The sequence below is a fragment of the Mustela nivalis genome, assembly GCF_964662115.1.
Source record: "Mustela nivalis genome assembly, chromosome: 8".
NCBI lineage: Eukaryota > Metazoa > Chordata > Mammalia > Carnivora > Mustelidae > Mustela > Mustela nivalis.
The window spans coordinates 73737836-73759191 of NC_139027.1; the positions used below are offsets into that span (position 1 = coordinate 73737836).

Consider the following 21356-nt stretch of genomic DNA (forward strand, 5'->3'; position numbering starts at 1 on the left):
ATGTTTCCAAATTTTAATCTTAATTTGATAATAATGATGCCCTTACATGTTTAAGGATTTGGTCATTAGTCAAAGTTGTTTGTCTGATTTCGCTTTAATCACCATGATCTTGTTTGTCTCTCAAAAGGTAACACCCCGTCTAGCACACCAGGAAACTGGTCCAGCAAGGCCAAGAAGCAGGCTCAGGGCTGTGTGGTTAGTCTGTGGCACAGTATGGACTAGAATCCCAGTCACCTGACTCCTGAGGAGGAGCTTCTTTTTACATCATACCACCTCCTGAACGCGGCACCACTGCCAGGCCACGGGCCAACGCTGACCTCAGCCCAGGGGACAAGGGCAGGGGAGAGCAATGCAGGAGTGTCACACTCTGGAGGAGAACCATCTGTGGCTGACTCCACCACGCCAGACCTTCTGGGTAAACCACAGTAATGCCATGCTTCCCTGACCCCAGAGCCAGTACATGCTACTACAGTTTTTTAGAACAACTTTAGGGCATTCAGGCCAATATTTAGGACATTCTGACACTGTCCTAGAGGGAAAGCACTAGGTGTCATTGCCTCCATTTCCAAAGTAGGGAACAAGGGCTAGACGGCGAAGCCCAGTTGCACGGGGCCTTATGGCTAGGGCTGATGAGGCTGGCCCTGAGCCAGTTTTCCCACCCCTCCAGCCTTCCCCTTTGAGGAGGGAGGCTGTCCTTCAGCTCTCCGGTGCTTACCTCCTGCCCCTCCCCCAGCACTACTAGCCTGGAGGGAACATAAGCTGAGGAGACCCAAGGCCTATGGGCTCCAGGTTCCCTCCCACAGACAGGATATGCACACCTGCCACATGACTTCATCTCAGAAACAGTTCAGCAGCAGCAAGTTCTTGGATACAAATTCACACCAGGGTCCAGTTTTTCTTTTTTTTTTACTCCTTTTATATAGACCTTTTTTAAAATTAACATATAATGTATTATTTGCCCCAGGAGTAGAGGTCTGTGAATCACTAGACTTACACAATTCACAGCACTCACAAAAGCGCATACCCTCCCCAGTGTCTATAACCCAGCCACCCTTCCCCACTCCCCGCCAGCAACCCTCAGTTTGTTTCCTGAGATGAAGTCTTATGGTTTGTCTCCCTCCCCGGTCTCATCTTATTTCATTTCGGTTTTTGTTTTTAAGCAACATACATTTTAAAATAAATGAACAAAAAATTCGAAAAGATACCTACCTAAGCTGAATTCTAAAATGGGCTCATCTGGATCTTGTATATTTCCTGAATAAAAAAGAAATGACAGATGGAAAAAATCACCCTTAATAATCTTTTCCTTGCATTTAGGTCTTATTCAGAAGACCCAACATCCTACTTTTTCCCCCCTCAGAAACTATTACATGAGATAATTTCTTCATTTCCTAAACATTTTGCTTTTGAGATTCCTGTCTCAGACTCCAAGACCAAACTCCCACTCCCTTCCTCAACTCTGCACATCCCCAACAAGGAGGACTTTGATCATGGCCTGGGCACTTGCCAGATGGGCGCTGTGGACATTCCCATATCACCTACTGGCGAATGAGCCCTGGCGGTACCCACCTAAGATGGAAAACTGCCAGCAGTCAGACTGCAGTTTCCAGGAAGAGGGCTGACCTCCCTTCCCTCCCCATTCCCTGATTCAACCAGAAGAATGACATAGCAGGGTGCCCTCCAGCCTGGGGCCATCCCTGGGGACTAATTCTGGCTGTCTGCAGGGGACTCCAGGAGGCAGGCGTGGCCCTCCCAGCACTGGCACAGTGTGGGACCTATGTGTGTTGACCTTGCCCCAGGAAGCCGGAGCAGGGCCCATGAGGCTCACCTGCCAGAGAGAGGCCCAACATGTCGGCTGCCACGTCAATGGTGGAAGCCCGCTGCATCGCACGGGCCCTGGCGCCATGGCGAGGGCTGTGCTCTCTTGCTGTCATGATGTCATTGGTGATGACGTGCTTGCTGTTCCTGGGTCAGACCACACCTGATTCCCTGGGAAGCGCTGTCAACAACCCCTAGTCCCCTAAGGTGGCAGTAGTCCTGAGAAAAGACACAAACACTGGTAAGAAACACAGGGTTGGTGACTGAGAGACCGTGCTCTCGTGGACAAAGTATGTGTCTAACACGGGCAAGTGAGGAGCCAGGGCCGGAGAGTCGGGCGATCTAGGCCCCTTCTAGTGTCCTCTTCCTCTACACTCTCCAGCACTCACACACGCCACCCACACATATACACACGGGATCATGTAAGGAAATCACGTTCTCTTCAACAAAGACATGCCACATTAAATGATGGTTTAGATATAATGATAAAAGATGGCTCTTGAGATTTTCTTTGTTTTATGATGCTCTTCTGTTGACAAGTCTTATAGCATCTATAAAATTAAATCAATTCACCTCTGTCAGAAAGATATGAGATGCATGAAGAGCTCTGCCAGCCACTGACTATGATGGCATGGTAGAACACTGGAAAGACAGAGGCACATGTGTCCAGCCTGCTCTCTTTCCTCCCAGAGCTACAGAAACCTCACATGTGTCTTGGGCATGGGCCTGCTTTCCTGGAACACATGTGTATGTGATCTATGCCTGACTTAGGTGGATGATGCTGTGTGCTATGGTTATAGAAGTCTCTGGCAAGGTTCCACCAAGCGCTGAATCAGACACAGGCCCTGGCAAAGAACACACCCTGGGCTCTAAGAAGTGGGTTAAGCAGCAAAAAGTGACTTTCACGTGTTTCTAGCCCTCTGTGTGACAATTCCTGCTGTCTTTAAAAGGAATCGACCTTTAAGAGTGAAGATAATTAGACTGAACAATAAAGCTGGGTTCAAACACTCCTTTCAAAGTGTGTCAACACCTGTGCCCCCAAAAGGCCTGTGTTCCCTCTCTTGAGTTAATATTCACCCAGCAACTTACTGGACATGTTTGTTCTTGGACCAGTTGAGACACGTGGCATTTCTTCATAGAAGTACATCCAAATCCATCATCTAAAAATAGAAAATTATAAACTTAACAAGCTGGTCAAGCACAAAGTTCTGGAGAATATGTATTATAATGCTTATGTTATAACTTTAACGCCTAGAGATATGGGGAAGCCAAGAACTACTCTAAGTTCCTTTGTGCTCCATACAACAATCCAGCCTTTGGCTCAAAAGCAAAGGTTTTGCTGAAGCCCAAAAGAATGAGAAACAGAGTGCACATTCCCATTCCCCTTCCCCAACCAGGGATGATCCAGGGTAACAGAGACCAGCCCCAAAGCAGCCACTGTGTGCTAGAATGTGGCTGAGGGAAAATGAGAAGTTAAGAATCTGAGTCCCAGGCATCCTTGCTCACAAATGTCAGGCTCTGGAAGAAACTGCTAGGCCCCTCTGAGGCTCTGCCCTCTAGTGTCAAAGATGAGGCTAGTTGTACACCCATCTCACAGGGCTGTAATGACAACCAAATGTGCAAAAATGGAAGAGGGCTTGCCCTGATGTGGCTGTCTGGCCTGTGGGTGCCTTCCTGCGGAGCAGAATACCCAGGTTCCGACTCAGTCCCAGGGGACTGTCAGAGCAGACTAGTGCGTGAGCTAGCTGAAACTGCTGGAGTCTGGGGTACAGATGACAGGCAGAGAGTGTGCTCGGCCCAAAGGCAAACTCAGCTTCTCTTACAGGCTAAGCTCCTACCCCTCCCACTGGAGCACCTGGGGACCTTTAGCCTGGGCACCCCAGCAGAGAGGGCAGTGGCTCGGCTGAGGAGTACCAGTAAAAGTCTCCAAGGGGAAGATTCACCAGTTTGCTGACATCAATGAAAATGGCAAAGACAGGGAAAGTACTAATATCTATAATTTATAGTAATGCTTGTCGAATTTACAAAAAAACTCACTAAAAATGCAAGTGGCAAATGTATGAATTCAATAAAAGAAGAATACACGTGGTAAACATTTTAGAAAAGTATCCAAACTCATTCAAAATAATTAAAGGAATGCTAAATACTCCTATATTCACCTAAAGTAGTCTTCCAAGAGAGGTGTGCTTGTGATCCTCATGAGAATAAGCTTTACTGGCAGACCTAGGGAAAACTTGATGGGGTTCTCCTCTATTGCTGATAAATTGGAATATGCATTTCAGAAATTTATTTATGAAATTATTCATCACATTATTTATAGAAATGTATGAACAAAAGCAAAATTCTTGCCAACAGGCCGAAGATGCTTATTGTAGCATTACTTATAATGACAAACCCTGGAATGAATCTAATATCCGGCTACCAGTCAGTGCATTCTGGAACATCTATAAGGTACACTATTACATGGATGTTTAAATGATCATGATAAAGTTAATAAACACATGACAGTTTCTTCAGCCTTGTTAGGGATCAGGAAACCACTAATCACAACCACAAGATAACCTCCACACACTCATCAGAATAGCTAAAAATGGGGAGGGGAGGACAATACCAAGTCCTGGTTAGGATGTGGGATAAACAGAACCCTGAGACACTGCTAGTGGAAGGTAAAATGGCACAGCCACTCTGGAAAACCGGATCTACACAAGCTGATGTACACTTCCACCACGACCCAGTGCACAGCTCAGAATGGAACTGCTAACAGAAATACATGGTTATGTTCGCAAAGGTACAAGAAACATGTAGAGCATAAGGCTCATCACAGTCAAAGACTGGCAACAATCCAGACATCCATCCACAAGAAACAAAACAACACAGATGGCTTTCAGAAATGACGTCAAGGTAGAAAGCCAGTCCACGAGAGTGTATCTAGGCACATCTATTTGTATAAAGTTCAAGCACGGGACAAATGAGTCCATGGTGCTCAAAGTCAGGACAGCGGTGTCTTTGAGGGGTGAGTATTGACTGGGTAGGGCATGTGGGGCATGAGGAGGCTTGTAGGCTCTAGTAATGCTCCATCTCTTGTTTTGGGTACTGGTTTCAAGAATGAATTTACTATCTAAAACTTTTTTTGAGCTGTACATGAAGATTTTTTATACTTCAATAAAAAGTTTAATTATTTTAATGACTATAACAAAGACAACAGCATGAAAAACTGTTTATGTCAGCTCTACCTCATGTTTTTAATGAAATATTCTGAGTCCTGGCCATAGTCATTTAAAAAGATAGGACACAGACTGGGGCACCTGGGTGGCTCAGTTGGTTAAACACTTGACTCCTGAGTTCAGCTCAGGTCATGATCGCAGGGTCATGAGTTCAAACCCTATGCGGGGCTCCACACTCAGCAGGGAGTCTGCTTGACATTCTCTTGCTCTCCCTCTCTCTTTCAAATAAATGGATAAATCTTTAAAGAAGAAGAAGAAAAAAAAGGCCACAGAAGGAAAGAGCCAGCAGGAGACTACATGGAGGAGAAGGCCATATTTGAGGGTATGACCATGGGGAACTGGTCCCTTTCTTAGCTTCAGGTCACCCTCTTACAGGACTGAAATGATGACCGGAAGCTAAGATCATCTCATGCTGGCCTAAGGGAGAAGCCTGGGCTTGAATTAGCTCGAGGAAGGAGCGCTTCCTCCTTTAAGTTCTTCCCAGTGTGTTTCCAGCCTTGTCCTGCCTTGCTTGGCTGCCCTGCTCAGCCTGTAGTAAGGCTGTGGTCACTCCCCTGCACCTGGGCCAGTGCAGACAGACCACCTGATAGAAGGCAACTGGACCCCTACCTGTCCAAGAGAGGCTCCCAAACGCCCTTGCTCCTTCACCCCCTCTCTCCTCCCCTTGCAGGGCCCCTGCACCCAGGAGGGTAGAGGGTAGGTATTATAGGCATGGTGGGATCCTGGGGATAGAAATGCTTAAAGGGGAACATTTACAGACTAACTTTACATTTGATAGAATTCACAGACCATAAAAGCTTTTGGGTCAAGAGGACCTCAGAAGCCACTTCATGGTTATCTGGGACATTTAATTAGGATCTGCAATTTAAATCATCAAGACCCAGAACATGGATCTGATCTGTGCCGCTGAACTCAATTTTCCTTATTAGTCTCATTAACTTAAAGTAATTCACCAAGAACTCTTATATTCCCAAGGTCCTTGGTTTTCCTCCTGGCCCCATTTGAAGACCAGAGCTCATTAGGAAGAAAAACTGCACTTACATCAAACAGGACAGATAGTGTGTGGGAGTTATTCAGGGGGCTGGAATTTATTTTCTTGGGGGCAAGAAAGAAAGAAAGAAGGAATAACTCATAAAACTAACTGCCTCTTCTCCTCACTCTGTGAGAGATCTGTAACCCTTTCTGACAAGAGGACATAGATCATCAACACGATAGCAAACCCAGTCATGTTCCTTCCACCTGTGTGGGGCCGGAGGGGGGATGATGGTAGAGGAGCATACACAAGACTGGGGATGTGGTGGTTCACACAGGTCCATGGGATTTGTGACAGGTAGCAGTGACTATCAGAAGCTTCTCAGGAAGCCCGTCTTAGAACAGGCCTGCCTATCTCCTCTTCCACAGAACAAGGGTTCCCAGGCCTGGAAGGGATCTGGAGGCCCCTCGGGCTCAGAAACCTCTTAGGGCTGCTGAGCTGGAGCTAGTGGAGAGGATGAGCCACACAATTTTTCATTTTCATCTGTCTTATACAATGGGGGTTCTTCAGAGAATAATCTTAAAATGGAGTTGCATGGATGATGCCATGCAACTGGACATGATGCCATGTCTGGACAGAAGTCCAGACAAGGTGACTTTCTCAAGGTCACATGGAGGTAAAGGATGAACTATCAGAATCAACCCAAAGCAAAAAGCCCAAATACAACTGGGGCACTCTTGCTGCCCAGCCCACCCTACCACTGTCACTATGGACAGGAAACGAGCTCCCAGCAAACCTTCCCTGGACCTCCAGGGAGCACAGGAGTGAAAGTCAGATGGAAGGCTTGAGTGAGTCAGAGCATGAATCAGCAGCCCCTGAGGAGCAGGCTACTACAGGAGTCAGAAAGAGGAAGAGTTTTCTCTCAAAAACCCCAGTCCAGGATAGCCACAATCACTGACCCATGAGGCATCACACTGCTCACTGGCAAATCACTACTAATAATAACCTCAGAGAGACAGCTGCTGCCTTCTCCACAAAGCCCCTCCTGCAGACACTGCCCAGCAGCCAATGGCTATGCCTCAGTCTCCCTAACACGGCAAACCAGTCTGTACCTCAAAGATAACGCACTTCCTGGTATGACCATGGGATGAGGAGTGGGGCGCCTTGTGTCTTAAGAATGCCAGACTTAAGCTTCTTACTTCTTCCAGTTCCTCCTGGGTGCCTCATTCAAGTCTACATATAAACCAGGGGTCTAGCAAAGACCCACTGAGTAAACAAACTATCAGCTTCTGTGGCAGACCAGCTTTGCTCACCAGAGTCTGGCTTTCTCCTTCATCCCAGGTACACTGACAGGTCACCCTCTCTAGCCCCCTTCTAGTCTGGTACAGCTGTGTGATAGCATAGAGGGATGCACTCAGGCTGAAATAAAGGTGAGAAAACTGCTCATAGGACCCTCCAAGTCTCCCTTCCCCCAGATTCCTGGTTGGATGTAAGGGACTGAGTGAATAATTCTGAGGCCTAGGGTAAGGGAGTGACTCCAAGGACAGAAACTAGGTCCCTGTGGCTGAGTAGAACAGAGCCCCTGCTCCCCATCCCTTCCCCACAGACAACCTACACTGAGCTTAACTTGTGTAAGAAATCACCTGTGTTGTGTGAGGCCACTGAGATTTGGGAAGTGCTTGTTCTAGCCGCTAACATAAGTTACCTTGACTAAAGTCTGGCACATTCCAGGCACCCAGTAAATGGTTATAGTGAAAATAAAACTCACAGCCACTAGTTCACACCTACCACATAGTGCTGGGGAAAGAATGGTGCTTTGCTCTCTGCAGGAGGTATGCCCAGTCCATGCCAGCAGGTGGCAGGGAGACCCTCACAAGAGGCCAGGAAATAAAATGAACACAAAGAAGTAAAACAAACAAACAAACAAACAAACCCACTTTAGCATACAATCAACCTGGCAAAGGTCCCCTCTCTAATTCCACATCAGGCTCAGGGTACCCTGCTAACTCTCCTGCCCTTTCACCCCTGTATTACCCAGCTAGCCCCAGACCTCACCACCCCAGACATGTGCCATGATGGAAGCTGGAGTTAATGTTGAGAAAGCAAGTTCCCTGAGATGGCTCTAGAGCTGCTAATCCAACCAGGAGAGAAGAAGAGACCCAGCTCTCCCACTGGGCACCAAGATCAGCCTCATTCCAACAAGAGCCAGCTGGGAATTAAGGTTGCCCACGGCCCCATCCAGACCTTGTATACACCAACAAGGGCCTTGGGACCCTTGGGACTTTAGGGCCATGAATTCCTTGATTCCCAGCAAATAAGAGAATGACAAGAGCATGGGTGCAAACACCATAACATAGGCACAAACCTTGGGTGGGCATGGGGTGGGTGGGGTGCAGCTGCCCATGACAAAAACTGAATGGGCCAGAGCTATGGTGGCTATGATAACAGGCATGGCAAGGCCAGCAGAGAGGAATAGGAGCAGTGTCTCTAGAACAGCCAAGGGCAAGGATGACCAGCAAGCGGGAGGCTCTCCACTATGGAAAGGCAGCACTGGTGAGCACCCAATACCGAAACAGCTCATATTCTGCTCCCAGGCACGTGACCAGGTCAGGCACCAGTAAAGGAAAATTCAGCAGATAGGCAAGGACCAGAAAAGTCTGGCTTCCGAATATTCCAGAATAGCAGCCAAGGGCAGCAGAAAACTCTGGCTTCTATTTGGAATGAATGAATGAATGTGTGCGCCTACATGACATCCCAGAAATGTAAGTGCTGTGAGCCAAGTTCTGGTGCACAGGAGACAGCAGAATGCTTGTGAACAGAGGAGCACACTACTGGGGTGGGGAGGCGCACTGGAAGCATTCTTCCTGAAATAACACAAACTCAAGCAGGCTGCTGAGAAATGCTAAGGAAGAGGGTGCTGAACAGAGCAGAAGGCCGCCCACCGGCATAGAGCAGGTAGGGATGCCGGGTGGATGAACCACTGTAAGCACTGCAGGGGTACAGGCTCTGGCACACAGGGCATGAGGAGTTAAACCAAGCTGGAACTGAGCAGTAAGGGTTCCTTGATCTTCATGAGCCCATTCTGGGGACTTCACCCTCTGGATGCTCCACCCCTCGGCAGCCCCCCACCCTAAAATGCATGAGGATAGTGGAAGCAAACAGATCTTCCATCTTTTTCTCTTTCAAACAAGCCAACTGCCTAGAAAAGATCTTAATCTTTTAAACTAAGTCCAATATGCCTCCTGACCATAAAAAGCAAGGAATGCTGCCTGCCTCCAAGGCTCAGGTATTAAATGTGCAGGAAAAGCCAGATGCCCCAGTAATAAAGACAAGGGTAGTGGACAGGGAGGCCTTTGTCTTTTCCCTCCTGTGCTCTGACCCCAAATCCAGCAGGGCCCGGACACCTCGGTCCACAGAGGGCTCTCAACGCCTGCCTTTGTATGACCTAGACCCCTTGGATTAACCTTAACCTTGCAGAGGCCCAGAGCTGGGGACGAGAGGCCACGTACTTGCTCAGTTAGTGTCGTTCTTCTCTGGGCGCCTGGGCAAGAGCCACTGAGCTTCCCTGAGCCTCAGTTTCCCAATGTGGAAAACAGGAGTAACAACACCCAGCTTACTGGGATATGCTGAGGAGCATACACAGATGTGGATAGATGTGTAAAACACCCACATGGAGTCCGGCACAGAGACCTGCGTCAGGCACGTGAGCCTCTCCCCTGAGCTCTGCCTCACCTCCCCCACGTCCAGTGCCATGCTGTACTTTTACAGCAAAACTGTGAGCCTGGAAGGGCTCTCTTTCCCTCCAGCTGAGTCTACTGACCCTTTTACCCCTGAACTCTCCAAATGGAACTCTTCACTCGGGCCCACAGCACTTCACCGGTGCTTCATTATATACAGTCACCGTGTTTTCTAAACCAAACACTTTGAGGCCTAAAGTTTGCTGCTGGGAAGGGACAGGCAACCAGAGCCCCATTCCTAGAGGCAGTGTGTCCGGTATCAGACCTGGTCAGCTGCTGGGAGCCTTGTCACCTTCACAGAGCACCTTCTCTGGGCCTCAGGTTCCTTGTCTGTAAAATGAGGAGATGGTCGATGTAAAGGCTCCAGGACCCGACCCCACCCCAGCCCCCCAGGAAAGAGGAGTGGCTGCTCTGTGCTTTGGGGCTGGACCTCCATTAGGATCCTGTCCTGAGGGGCAGCCCCCCCCACAGTCCTCCTTCTGTGGAGGCCTGCTTCCTGCTTCCCCCTTGAGCCAGGGACTCAGCCCTCTCCTACTTCTCATATCCTGCACTGCACAAGGCCTTGGATCCAGCAGGGAGGTTCACTGTGCAGAAGCCTCCACCCCATCCAAGAACACCGCCTAACCGAGGAGTGTGCTGCAAAACCTATTCAGTGCGGCTGACAGTGAAATGCAGGACACGAATGCCTCAGAAAGTCAGGCCACAGAAGACCCATGCGTGGCTGGTGTGTCTTCTCACCGGCATGCACAACCCACCCCACTCAGCCTCCCCTACCAGCTCCTCCCTCCTCCAGGGCCCTACATTCTGCCACCTTTTATCTCCAGCTTTCCACTTCCCCAAGCCTGGTTCTCTGCTGGTGACACAGAACAGGCAGCAATGGTAATGGGCTCACCCGAGTTAATGAACTAGCCTGCTTCCTCCATTTAACGGCTATGGTAGCCGACAGAATATAGTGCCTTAACCCAGATTCAAAAGCACATCTCTGACTACGGCAGGAGGAGTCAGTCAGCTTGGGTGGCTGCACGAATACTCCCCCTCAACAATGGCAGCAGGGGCGAGTGCCCAGGAGCAGGGCAAGCCCAGACTATTTCAGCTCCCTCCAACCCCCTAGTTTTCCCATCTCAATCAGTGGTAGTTCCATTTTTCCACTTGCTTCGGCTGAGACACACAATCGGTGCCGGCTCCCAAACTATTCTGCCTCTCATACCCCACAGCCAACACACTGGTGATCCTTGGGCTCTACCTTCCCCCATAGAGCCAGAATCTAGCCTGCCTCAGCACCCCTGCCACATGGCCCTGGCTTCTGACAGCCCCTATGAGGCACCCGCTCTTTCTCTACATAGCACTGGCGAGGCCATGAAGCCTTCTGCTGGTGTCTTCATCTGGCTCCCACCCGGCTTCCTTGCTGTTCAGACCCCCCTGGCCAGCCACTCTCCCAGAGGCTGCTCTTCCTTGGAAGGTATTGGATGGCACTTTCCTCACCCCCGGTATGTCCTTTCTAAAAACCAGCCCCTCCAGGAGGTCTCTGGGACATTCCAGTTTAAGATGGACTTGTGGCTCACATATAAGCCATGATCTTTGGGGGATTTTCTATAGGAACTAGCCTGAAAATTAGTCACCCTGAAAACACGCTTAGAAGTGCTGGTGCTGAGCAACACAAGTGCAAACCCTGCGTCTGGGGGCTCACATCCAGAAGATGAGAAAGACGTGTTAACAATAAGCCAGTGCTCCGCAGAGGAAGTGCGGGCAGCAGCTGCAGAAAGGGAGGGGATCCTGTGGCGACCTCAGCTGTTCTAAGCCCTCCCACACCCCCTACTTCTTAAGCCACTTTCCTTGACACTACTTTTTGTCCTTCTATACCTCATGATGTTTCTTTTCTAGAAACAGACAATCTCTTCAACAACACTGAGAGTCTCTCACAAACCAGGCCTTAGAGATACAAACATGTACAAAATGAACAAGGGGTCTTGGTCAGGAAATGTATGACCAGAACTGCAACAAAACCCTGAATGGGGGACAATCTGAGAGCCACAGTGGTGCTGGTGGAATGTCTTCCCCAACCCTCCCTTCTGTGAAGGGCTGTCCTACTCTTCCCCTCCTCCCTTCTCTACGAACACGGGGGCCCCAGGTGCGAGAACCAGGGACTCGGGAGGCTCCTTCTTCCTTGAGAATCAACCCAGTGTTGATTCAGTCCTCTAACTCCCATGTGCCTGGCTTCGTCTGTCATTGGATTGCCACAGAAGTTTCCCAGAGTAGCACAAGCAAAGATAATGGAAGCACTGCACTGACTGCTGTAGTCTCTTGTAAGAGCTGCCTGTTTATTACTGGAGACAATGCCCGTCACTGTCAATGAATCTTCTCTCTCCTTTGACAATTCTCATGTCTTGCTCCATTGTCAACTGGGCCACTCGAAGCCCTCACATAATTAATTGAAAATTCTCTAGTATGTCAGCCAGGAAGGCCTCTCAGGAGTGCCAGAAAAATTTCCAAATAGGTGTGTAAAAGGACTATATCCAGTATCTATTAACTTCTACTGTCAACGAAGACATGCAGTTCTCAGAGGATCAATGGCCAAAGAAATGAGGACAAAAGCTTCCCTGTGACCTGTGGGTCAGCTTCTCTCTGAATGGAGGTCAGTAACAGACCTATCAGCCAATGAAGGAAGGTTATCATCTCAGACTCAGATGCCCCCAAACCCCCTCGCCCAGGGCACTTACTCAAAGCTCGGTTCCAGGAGATGTAGCCAGAATAGAACTCTCTGGATCCTCTAGGGCTGGGTAGCAGCCCTGAGTCCTAACATTCGGCTGGGTGTGCCCTATTCGCTGCTTGCAATGTTTTTTTCTCTTCCCCTTTCTTTTTCCACTCAAACCCAAGGTTTTAAGGTCTGGCCTCATGCCTGCTTCTACCTCTCCACCCACAAGAGTGGGCCACCTAGAAGCGGTGCCCCGGCTTTCTTCAGCCACCAGGACAGAGGGCACCCCACATTCCACTTCTCTCTTCCCTCCACTTTGAGAGGGGTCTGTCCTTTTAGCCAAAGGAGTGCTGGGAGAGGCGTGGCCCAGCAGCTCACCATTTTTCAGCATGACGGTGTAGAGAGGGTAAGCCTTCCTGGGCAGTGGCTTATGTCCAGCTACAGCAACTCCCTCCACCTTGCCCTGACAGCATCCCTCAGTCCCTGGGGATTCAGTGAAGAATCCATCATGGTGAGGGCAGGTTCTGGGTACTCCCGCTATTATGCCTAAAACACCATACTTGCCAGCCAGAACACTTGGGCCAGAGCCCAAAGAACCCAATTCAGATGAGTTTCAGCAGAAAGGTACATTTTTCATAAAGGTTTGGGGTTGACTTATAAAACTTGAACAGGAATGTGGCTCAGTGGGCCCAAGGACCCCAATGTCAGCAACATAGACAATTCTTGTGGGCTTTCCTCTGCTGACCCCTCTCATTCTCCCCTTCTCTGAAAATGAATCTGTACTCATGGTGATGTCAAGGCAGCTGACAGCCCCCAACTCTACGCTCCAGGTCTAGCCACTGAAGAGGCTGAATGCCTGGACTCTCCCGGTCTCCAGTCCAGCTCCTTCTGGGGAAGGCGATCCAAGGGTGTAGCTTGGCCAACTGCCCACAGGACAGAGGGCTGGGGTCACACTGCCCCATGAGAGCTCCCATGAGATCCATTAATTTGGTGGGAGAACCCCTACAAAGTGAGGGAGGGCAGAGACTGGAGAGAATCCTCACAACTCACAACTCCAAGGATCCAAACAGAGAGACTCTGTAGTCAGTGTTCCTTACTGACTTAAAAAAGTCAAAGAACTCCTACTGTTAAGTGTTTCTCATATTGTTTAAAATAGAGAACATAAACATAAAATTAGGTATAAACCCTTTCTTCCTGGAGCTCAACTACTATAAAACTATACGAATTCTATAAATTAACCACAAGACCTGTAAATAAATGAACTCATGTCTCTAATAACGTAATGTGGCAGGTGGGCCACGACACAGAAGCCGTCACACAACTATAACCCTGACAGACTCCAGAAGGCCTCTCCTGCCACCCCTCTTCTCTGCTCCTGGGCTGAGCCAGAAATGCCCACAAGGGCCACTAAGTCCTCCCAGCTGCCATGTGGCCAGCAGCCACCGTTCCCTAAAAATATGAGTTGAGGAGCAGGAGAGGGTAAGGGAGATGGGGTGACAGCTCCCTAGACAGGGAATAAGGAGTCTTGGGGTCCCGGATAGCAGGACATGTTGCTTTGCTCTTTCACATGGTATCAAGAGAGTTATAGGACAAAAGTACAAGACATGGCTTCATGGCTTGCTGCAGAAAAATGCAAGACTGAGGCCACTGGTCACCTTCGTCAAGTCTCCGCAGCGAAGGGCTCCCCTCATGGGCCACGGAATGTGGCAAAGGAGACAGTGGCTGCGACACTTCCCAGTGTGAAGAGCACCGTCTGTCTTCCCTTCTTTCAGTCTGTTCACAGCCTGACACTCCTCGGGGGGGGGGGGGGGGACCTGAACAGTGTCTGCTACCCCCTGGAGATTCTCCTTGTGTTTCCACCTAGCAGGAGAAGGTCAGGAAAGGAGACGGAGAACTGCCCAGCCCAAGATGCCATCTGACTGCTCACCTGCCTCCTCCAGCTTCCAGGGACAGAAATTCCTTGTCCAGAGATTCCTCGGGTAGAAAACGTCATGGGTGGATGTGTGAGCACGAGCGGTAACTTGGCTGGCAGGGGCTTCCCTCCCGTGGCCCCTAGCTCCCGCCGTCCTCCTCACGCCTCCCTTGCCAAGGGAGCTGCTGGACTGACGGGAGCCAGAAGCCCGGCTTCTTCAAGGTCAGAAGTCCCAGAGCAAAGTCAGACCCAGAGTCAACTCTCAGCTGTCCTGTACTCTTCCTGACAAGGCACAGCAGCCTGCGGAACACAGTAAGGCCAAATACAACCAGACCCAGGTAAAAGGCATGCTCTTTTTCCTTGGCCAGTTCCTCATTTTTAAGTACTTTCACATGTATTATTTTCATTTCTCAGTGTTTATTAGGATATCACTCTCTTCCCTCCACCCCTTTTCAGAACCCCCTGGAAGAAAACATTCCGGATCCAACATACATGGACCAATCTTTCCCTTTCTGTCCCCACCCACAGTCTTTACAAGGCCCCTCCAGTCAGTCTCTGACCAGACCTCCAGCCTTCATGTTAAGCAACACCATGAATTGGAGGAGAAATGGACCTTCCTAGAGAAGGTGGGGTGACTTCTTGTTTTCCATCACTCATGTGCGATTTCCTTTTCATACACAGAGATTAAATACCTCGAAAAAAAATGACCAATATTTTATTAAAATATTTCAAAATAAATTTTAAAAGCCACAAAGCTGGGACGAGGGGCAAAATAAAATTAAAATTAAAACACACAAAACTTTATGAGTGGGGCAAAAAGTAAAAACCTGGCCAACAACACTACCTAATATTAAGAATAAAAAAAAATTTACATATACAATATCCAGTATTTCTGATGGTGGAGACAGGACTTGTATAAATACCGTGGTACATTTCGTTAGAAGAGTAGAGTGGGAACCCCTGACCCAACATGTCATGACTCAAGACCTAGTTTCTCTGGTGACACGTTAACCCGATTAGCAGGGGTTCCTCTGCCCGTTTTGTACAACTACTGCAGTTTTCTGTCATTTCTGTCTCTTCACTGCTCCCAACAGGTTTTCTTCATTCACAGTGGAATATCCTGGTTTAGTAAGTAAAGAATGTGTCAAGGGGCTTTGGGAAATAGTTAACGCCCTGTCCCCGGCTCACACTGCTTACACACACTCCACAATTCAAGAATAAAACATGCATCCTCCCTCTCCTTACAAAAACTCCCACGTCCTCTTTGAGGTTTGTCAACGGAAGCAGTGCAGGGAAAGTCAATCAGCTCACCACTCCGACAGTGGCTGGACACATAAAAACGGCAGGACCCATGTGGGGAAACACAGGCGCTGACCAAGGTGAGCCTACCTGGGAGATCCTACAGTCCCAAAGACCAGCTGGCAGTGGTTGTTTTTTTTGTTTTGTTTTGTTTTAAAGATTTATTTGAGAGAGACCAAAAGAGATAGAGAGAGAGAGAATACATAAGCAGGGGGGAGAGGAGAGGAAAAGAGAATCTCAGTAGAGTTTCTACTGAGTGCAAAGCCTGACACCAGTTTGATCTCAGAACCCTGAAATCATGCCCTGAGCCAAAATCAAGAGTCAGACACTCAACCGACTGAGCCACCCAGGCACCCCCCCCCACCCAACCCGCTAGTACTTTTCATTAACTTAACAGCGAAATGCACTCTTGGAAGGGAAGCTGAGCACCCACACCAGCTCCCAGAGAGGTCAGTGAGATCCAGGCCTGATGCTGCCGGAGCCTTTCCAGAATGGGAGGCTCCATGATTATGCCAGGTCAGTGAACAACCAGGAAGAACCAGGCTTTGGTTCTGTTTACTAGAACCCAAATACCCAGGCAACTTTCAAAACTCTGTGCTAATGCTAATGGAGCTCTGGGAAAACAGAGGAAATTCCAGCTCCAAGGGCTTATCTAATATGACAGCTATAGGTTTTCTTCAAATTCAGGCATCTATGTGTGGGCATAGTTTCCAATCCTGCAGAGTTTCCAATCCAGCCACACTCCTGGCGCCCCAGTGCCTCCCCCTTGCTCCCACTGAACCCTTCACCGTCCTCACTCCAGCACCTTCAGAAGGATGGTGCATGGGCCTAAAGAGGCACTTACTTACAGGCTCATTCCAAAAACACTATTTCCTTCTAGACCATTGAGAGGGCAGGATTGACAGTATTTTCAAAGTTCCAATGTGTTTTGGATGACTGCAGTTGGGTGGATTCCATTTATTTTTATAATCACTGAATCTAATTCAGAAGTGTCAAGGTTGGCTTCACAAGAGAATATAAAGCTTTCTGAGTAGCCACAAAATTCCATAAAGGGCTATAAATGTGAAGCAACAACCATAGATCAATGAAATGCTGGGAAGACAAAGTTATTTCTGGAACAAGGCAGTAAGCCAGGAGACTGAGGATGACTTGACCAAGGCCTCTAAGTGGGCAGCACTCAACCAGGCTGATTTTAGCTTCTGCACCAGCAAACCAAAATTAGGGACAGAAGTCTCAGTCTTCTACATACCTTGGAGCCAAAGTGGGTCACACATTCTCTAAGCTTTGCCATATATAAAACTCTAGCAAAATGGTATATTATCAGCTTACATTAGCTTCAAAAGAGGAATACTGTTTCAACCAATCACTGGGCTTCAGCTAATAGGCATGAAGAACTCTCTGGAATTCTAATTGTTCAAATAAATTGGAAAAATCTCGGTACTTTCTTAAACTCTCCTACTGGGCTTTGGAAACAAACCTCTCTTTTACCTGGTAAGGGTGGGCCGAGATGTCACGGACACAGAATGGCCGACCACATCTACAGTCAACACTTGAAAAAAACTCTCCTGTCTTGGCCCATCTCCAGGGGGTTCCAAAGGTCACTTCATCATCATAACAATTAAACCTAAAGCCAGGATATGCCACTAGCTGGAAGGAAGCACTGTCCAACTCTGTAAATAAAAGAAAACCCAATGGACATCAACAAACCACAGAAGGACCTAACACCACTTGGTCACGGAAGAGGCCAAGCAATTCAGGTCTGTTACAAACACCTTACACCAGGGCCATCTTTTGCCTTGAAGGGGGCTCACCCAGATAACCTCGCCCTAAGCTGGCAGTCGGGAGACTGCTCCAGAAAGTCTCCAGGAACAACTTCCTTTTTCTGTGGCCTTGTTCCAGAAAGACTCCTGTGCTGGTTGTGCTTTTCTTTAGAAAGAGGATGCTAGTTAGTCGGGCTATCTGTTCAAGAACCAGGTTCTTCTGCCATTATTTTCTTTTTCCAAAATCTCCAAAATCTGCAGCTGAGTTCTGAAATGTGGAGAACACACTGAGAATAAAGGCCCCATTAAATAGCTCCCTGTCAGGTATCCTATGTAAAACTGCCATCACCAAGAGCAGTGACAACGAAAACTAATTAAAATCTCTACTTGTGCTTTCACATTTTTTTTTTTTTTTAACATTGTTGGCAGGTAATAAAGAGATCAGGGAAATACGTGCCTTCAAAATTTACTTTCTAGAACTGCTCCCATCCCTCCCTAGAAGGGATCTGAGAAAAACTAACAACCCACCTGCCTGCCAGCTTTGGGCCCTACCTCGTTCACCGTGGGCCAGGGTGCTGATGGGAGAGCCAGGGTGGTTCATCTCCACCAGGTGCAATGTTCCCATCTGGAGGACTCAGCCAGCCCTAGACAGACCTCACCTAACAACACTGCCAGGGTGTTCATCCAGCCCATCACTAGGGGTCAACAAGGACTGGGCTCTTACAAGGGGTCAGAGGCACACCCACCAGGCCGGTGTGAACAGACTCACATCTTTTCAGAATACCGATCAGGAATGGAGCAGGTGTGAACACACAACATCTTTTCAGAATACCGAACAGGGAAGGAAGCAGGTGCTGATCTATGAAGACAACCGGCATCTTGGATCAGTTTAGAGACACCCTGCGTCGTGTCAGAACTCTCCTAGCACTGCTCAGCTAGCTAAACATCAGCATATTCATCAAACACAAATAACGACAGCTGATAGGGCCCTTGGGTTCTTGGTCTCCTCTGGGTTTTCATTCAGCCATCAGACCTCTGGATCATAAAGTGTGGGCACTCTGGCAGCCCCCCCTGCCAGATGTGGCCCCTCCTCCCTCCCCTTACCCCCCCATTTATTGTTTAACACTGCTAGAGTGCCCCAAATGGTCTGAATTGTGTCTATTCTGCTCTGTCATTTGCTCCTCACAACAATGTCTATCTTGGCCACAGGGAACCAGTACTCCCTGTCTCAGGGAGGACATTGTGTGGACAACCAGCAAGGCTGGGGCAGACGGCGGGGCTCTGGTTTTCACTGTGGTCATCTTGTGGAGTTAACACAGATAGTGTGGCACTTCCCAAATGGCAGGCTCACAGGGGTTGTGGCTTCTACTGTGATCTTGTACTGGTGGTCAGAAATTTTTCTTTAAACAAGAAAGAAATTTTCTTTAAATAATTTCTTTACTACATGTAATATTATATTTAAATATTTATACACACAAACACACACACACACACACACCCCACATTTAATTATTCAGATATAAGGCTTGCATCCATCCCTCCAGGGGCAGATGTGCCCCCATCAGGACACTGAGCATAGCGCAGACTATCTCCATCCCCAACCACCAACCAGCAGCTTCATGGTGGGAAGGCTGTGTCCTCTGTCTCTTGTGGCTCTACTGGGCCCCCAGAAGACACAGTGACGGTTGGCTGGGTGCAGGCCCAAGTTCCATTCAAGTCAAAGACTGAGGTGGGCAGACTGTCATCCTTCCCCTCCACCTGATCCCTGAAAATCACTGATGTAGCCGAGAAACTTTCTGCTTCTCTAGAAAGGAGGCGCTTCCCCTACTGTCCTTGGAGATCACAAGGGCACCATCAAAAGACCGTGTGGAGACAGGGGGCAGATGAGGACTCTCTGCACTCTGCATTCAACTTTGCTATGAGTCTAAAACTGCTCTAAAAAACAAAGTTTATTAAAAAAAAAAAAGACTTCCTGGCATGAATTCCAAGGGGGTTTTTAGCTGCCCTGCCCTAGATGGTCTAGAAAAAAAGGGGAGAGATAAGTCATAAGAATGCCTACAAACATATCAAGAGTGAAGCCTTTTAAGGCATAAGTTCTAGAGTTCTGTAGGCATCAGACTTCTTGGAGCAACATTCTGAAAAGCTCGAAAATCTCAAATAAAGTCAAATAAATATAGCACTCTGTAGATCTTAAACAAGGCTGGATGAGAGGATTAAATCATGTACCCAGGGAAAGGTTTTCACAGAGAAACTGCAAAGCAGTTCTAAAAATACCCTATGATTATCCACCACCACTGTTTTAGAGGGAAAAACAGGGAAGGAATCAAAATCCAGTGCCAACCCAGCCTTGCTGGGCTAACTGCTAATCACAGTGCACACCACCAAGACCCAGACCCACAGCCCCCCTCTAGCACTGCCCTGGTGGCTTCTGTCCCCACGCTGATCATTAAACATTAAACAGAGAAGGAGGACAGAGAGAAAACAACTCCCAAAACAGCCTTCTCATTTGTCATTATCTTTCCTGCTTACACGTTTATAACTCTGAGCAGGACTCAGTGGGGCAGGGCGTGGCAGCCGTGCCGGTGGGCATCAAGAAAGAACACATGAGACAGGTGCGTTAGCCTGTCCCGGCTGCTGTAACAGAACAGCACCCACTGGAGGGCTTACACAACAGAAATCTAAGTTCTCACGGTTCTGGAGGCTGGGTGTCCAAAATTAAGGTGCCAGGAGGCTGGTGTCTCCTGAGGCCTCTCTCCAGGGCGTGCAGACGGCTGCCTTCTGGCTGGGTCCTCACATGGCCTTTCAGCTATGTGCCGATCCCTGGTGTCTCTTCTTGTTCTAAGGGCACCAGCTGTACTGGATTAGGGTCCTGCCCTGAGGACCTCATTTAACCTTAACTACCTCTGTAGAGAGGCTCTATCCAAATACAGTCACCTTGAGCAGGGGCGAGAGGGTCAGGACTCCCAACAGATGATGGGGGCGGCGAGGGGGCAATGCAATCCATAGAGCACACTTTACAGACTGCACCTGGCATTTTCGCATCCGCTGCAATGCCCATGTCCAGCATCTGAGTCGGTGGCAGCTGATAGTAAGAGGTCAAGGGCCAGAGGCCATAAAAGAACCCTCACCTTTCTGCTTGCGGGAGGCACAGCACATCCTCTCACTCCCCGCCCTACAACTGACCTGCTGGGATGGGGATGCAGATGGGGGGAGCCTGTGGTAGTGCACATACCAGATGGAAAAGTGATCAGTTCAAGGTCACAACTCTGGACACCACCAGAGCCAGGACACCCCACTCCCAGATTGTAAAGTCTGAGCCCCAAGCTTCTCCCTCACTCCACAACTGTTCCCTTTATCTTTATAGCCTCAGGTCAGGCCTGTACGTGCTCTGAGTGCAACATTTGAAATATATCTTTCACAAAAAGACCAGGAATAAACCGGAGCCAGATGAGGGCTCTCTCCTGAGAAGGCTGATAAAATTTCTTTTCCGCAGTATTAAAGAAAGTCAAACTCAAATATTTAGTTTGTACCTGTATAATTAAAAACTATCTGCAAGTGGCAAGAGCATAGACATATCTTTTCTGTTCCTCTCTTCCTCATTTATTGTTCTCCTTTGCGTTAAGTGATAATATTTCACAGTGTAAGCTTTAATTACACACAAGTCCAGTGAGACAGGGAAACATTCCTCTTATGTAGTTCTCGTCCCTTTTCCTTTTTGTTTAATTGTTGTTATACCTATCATTATCTATATATGTTAGAAATCCAAAAATATATTATCACTATTTCTTTTTGTAACCTTGTGTTTTTAAAGAAGCTGAGGGGTACACCAGGGTGTCTCAGTTAGGCATCCAACTCTTGATTTTGGCTCAGGTCATGATCTCAGGGTCATGGGATCGAGCCTGACGTCAGGCTCTGTGCTGAGTGTGGAACCTGCTTGGGAT

The 21356-nt window shown here is 48.4% G+C and overlaps 1 protein-coding gene across 24 annotated transcripts in view; it reads right to left on the reverse strand.

Moving 5' to 3' along the window:
- INPP4A (inositol polyphosphate-4-phosphatase type I A) overlaps window positions 1-21356 on the reverse strand; it is a 130819-nt gene that overhangs the window by 56640 nt on the left and 52823 nt on the right. For all 24 annotated transcript variants that reach the window (XM_082746754.1, XM_082746765.1, XM_082746764.1 and 21 more), the window contains exons 2-4: window positions 2908-2978; window positions 1829-2037; window positions 1210-1254 (exon numbers count right to left, since the gene is read on the reverse strand). In XM_082746754.1, the coding sequence (XP_082602880.1) occupies window positions 1210-1254; window positions 1829-1934 (151 nt within the window). In that variant the 5' untranslated portion in view covers window positions 1935-2037; window positions 2908-2978. The remainder of the gene's footprint in view (window positions 1-1209; window positions 1255-1828; window positions 2038-2907; window positions 2979-21356) is intronic.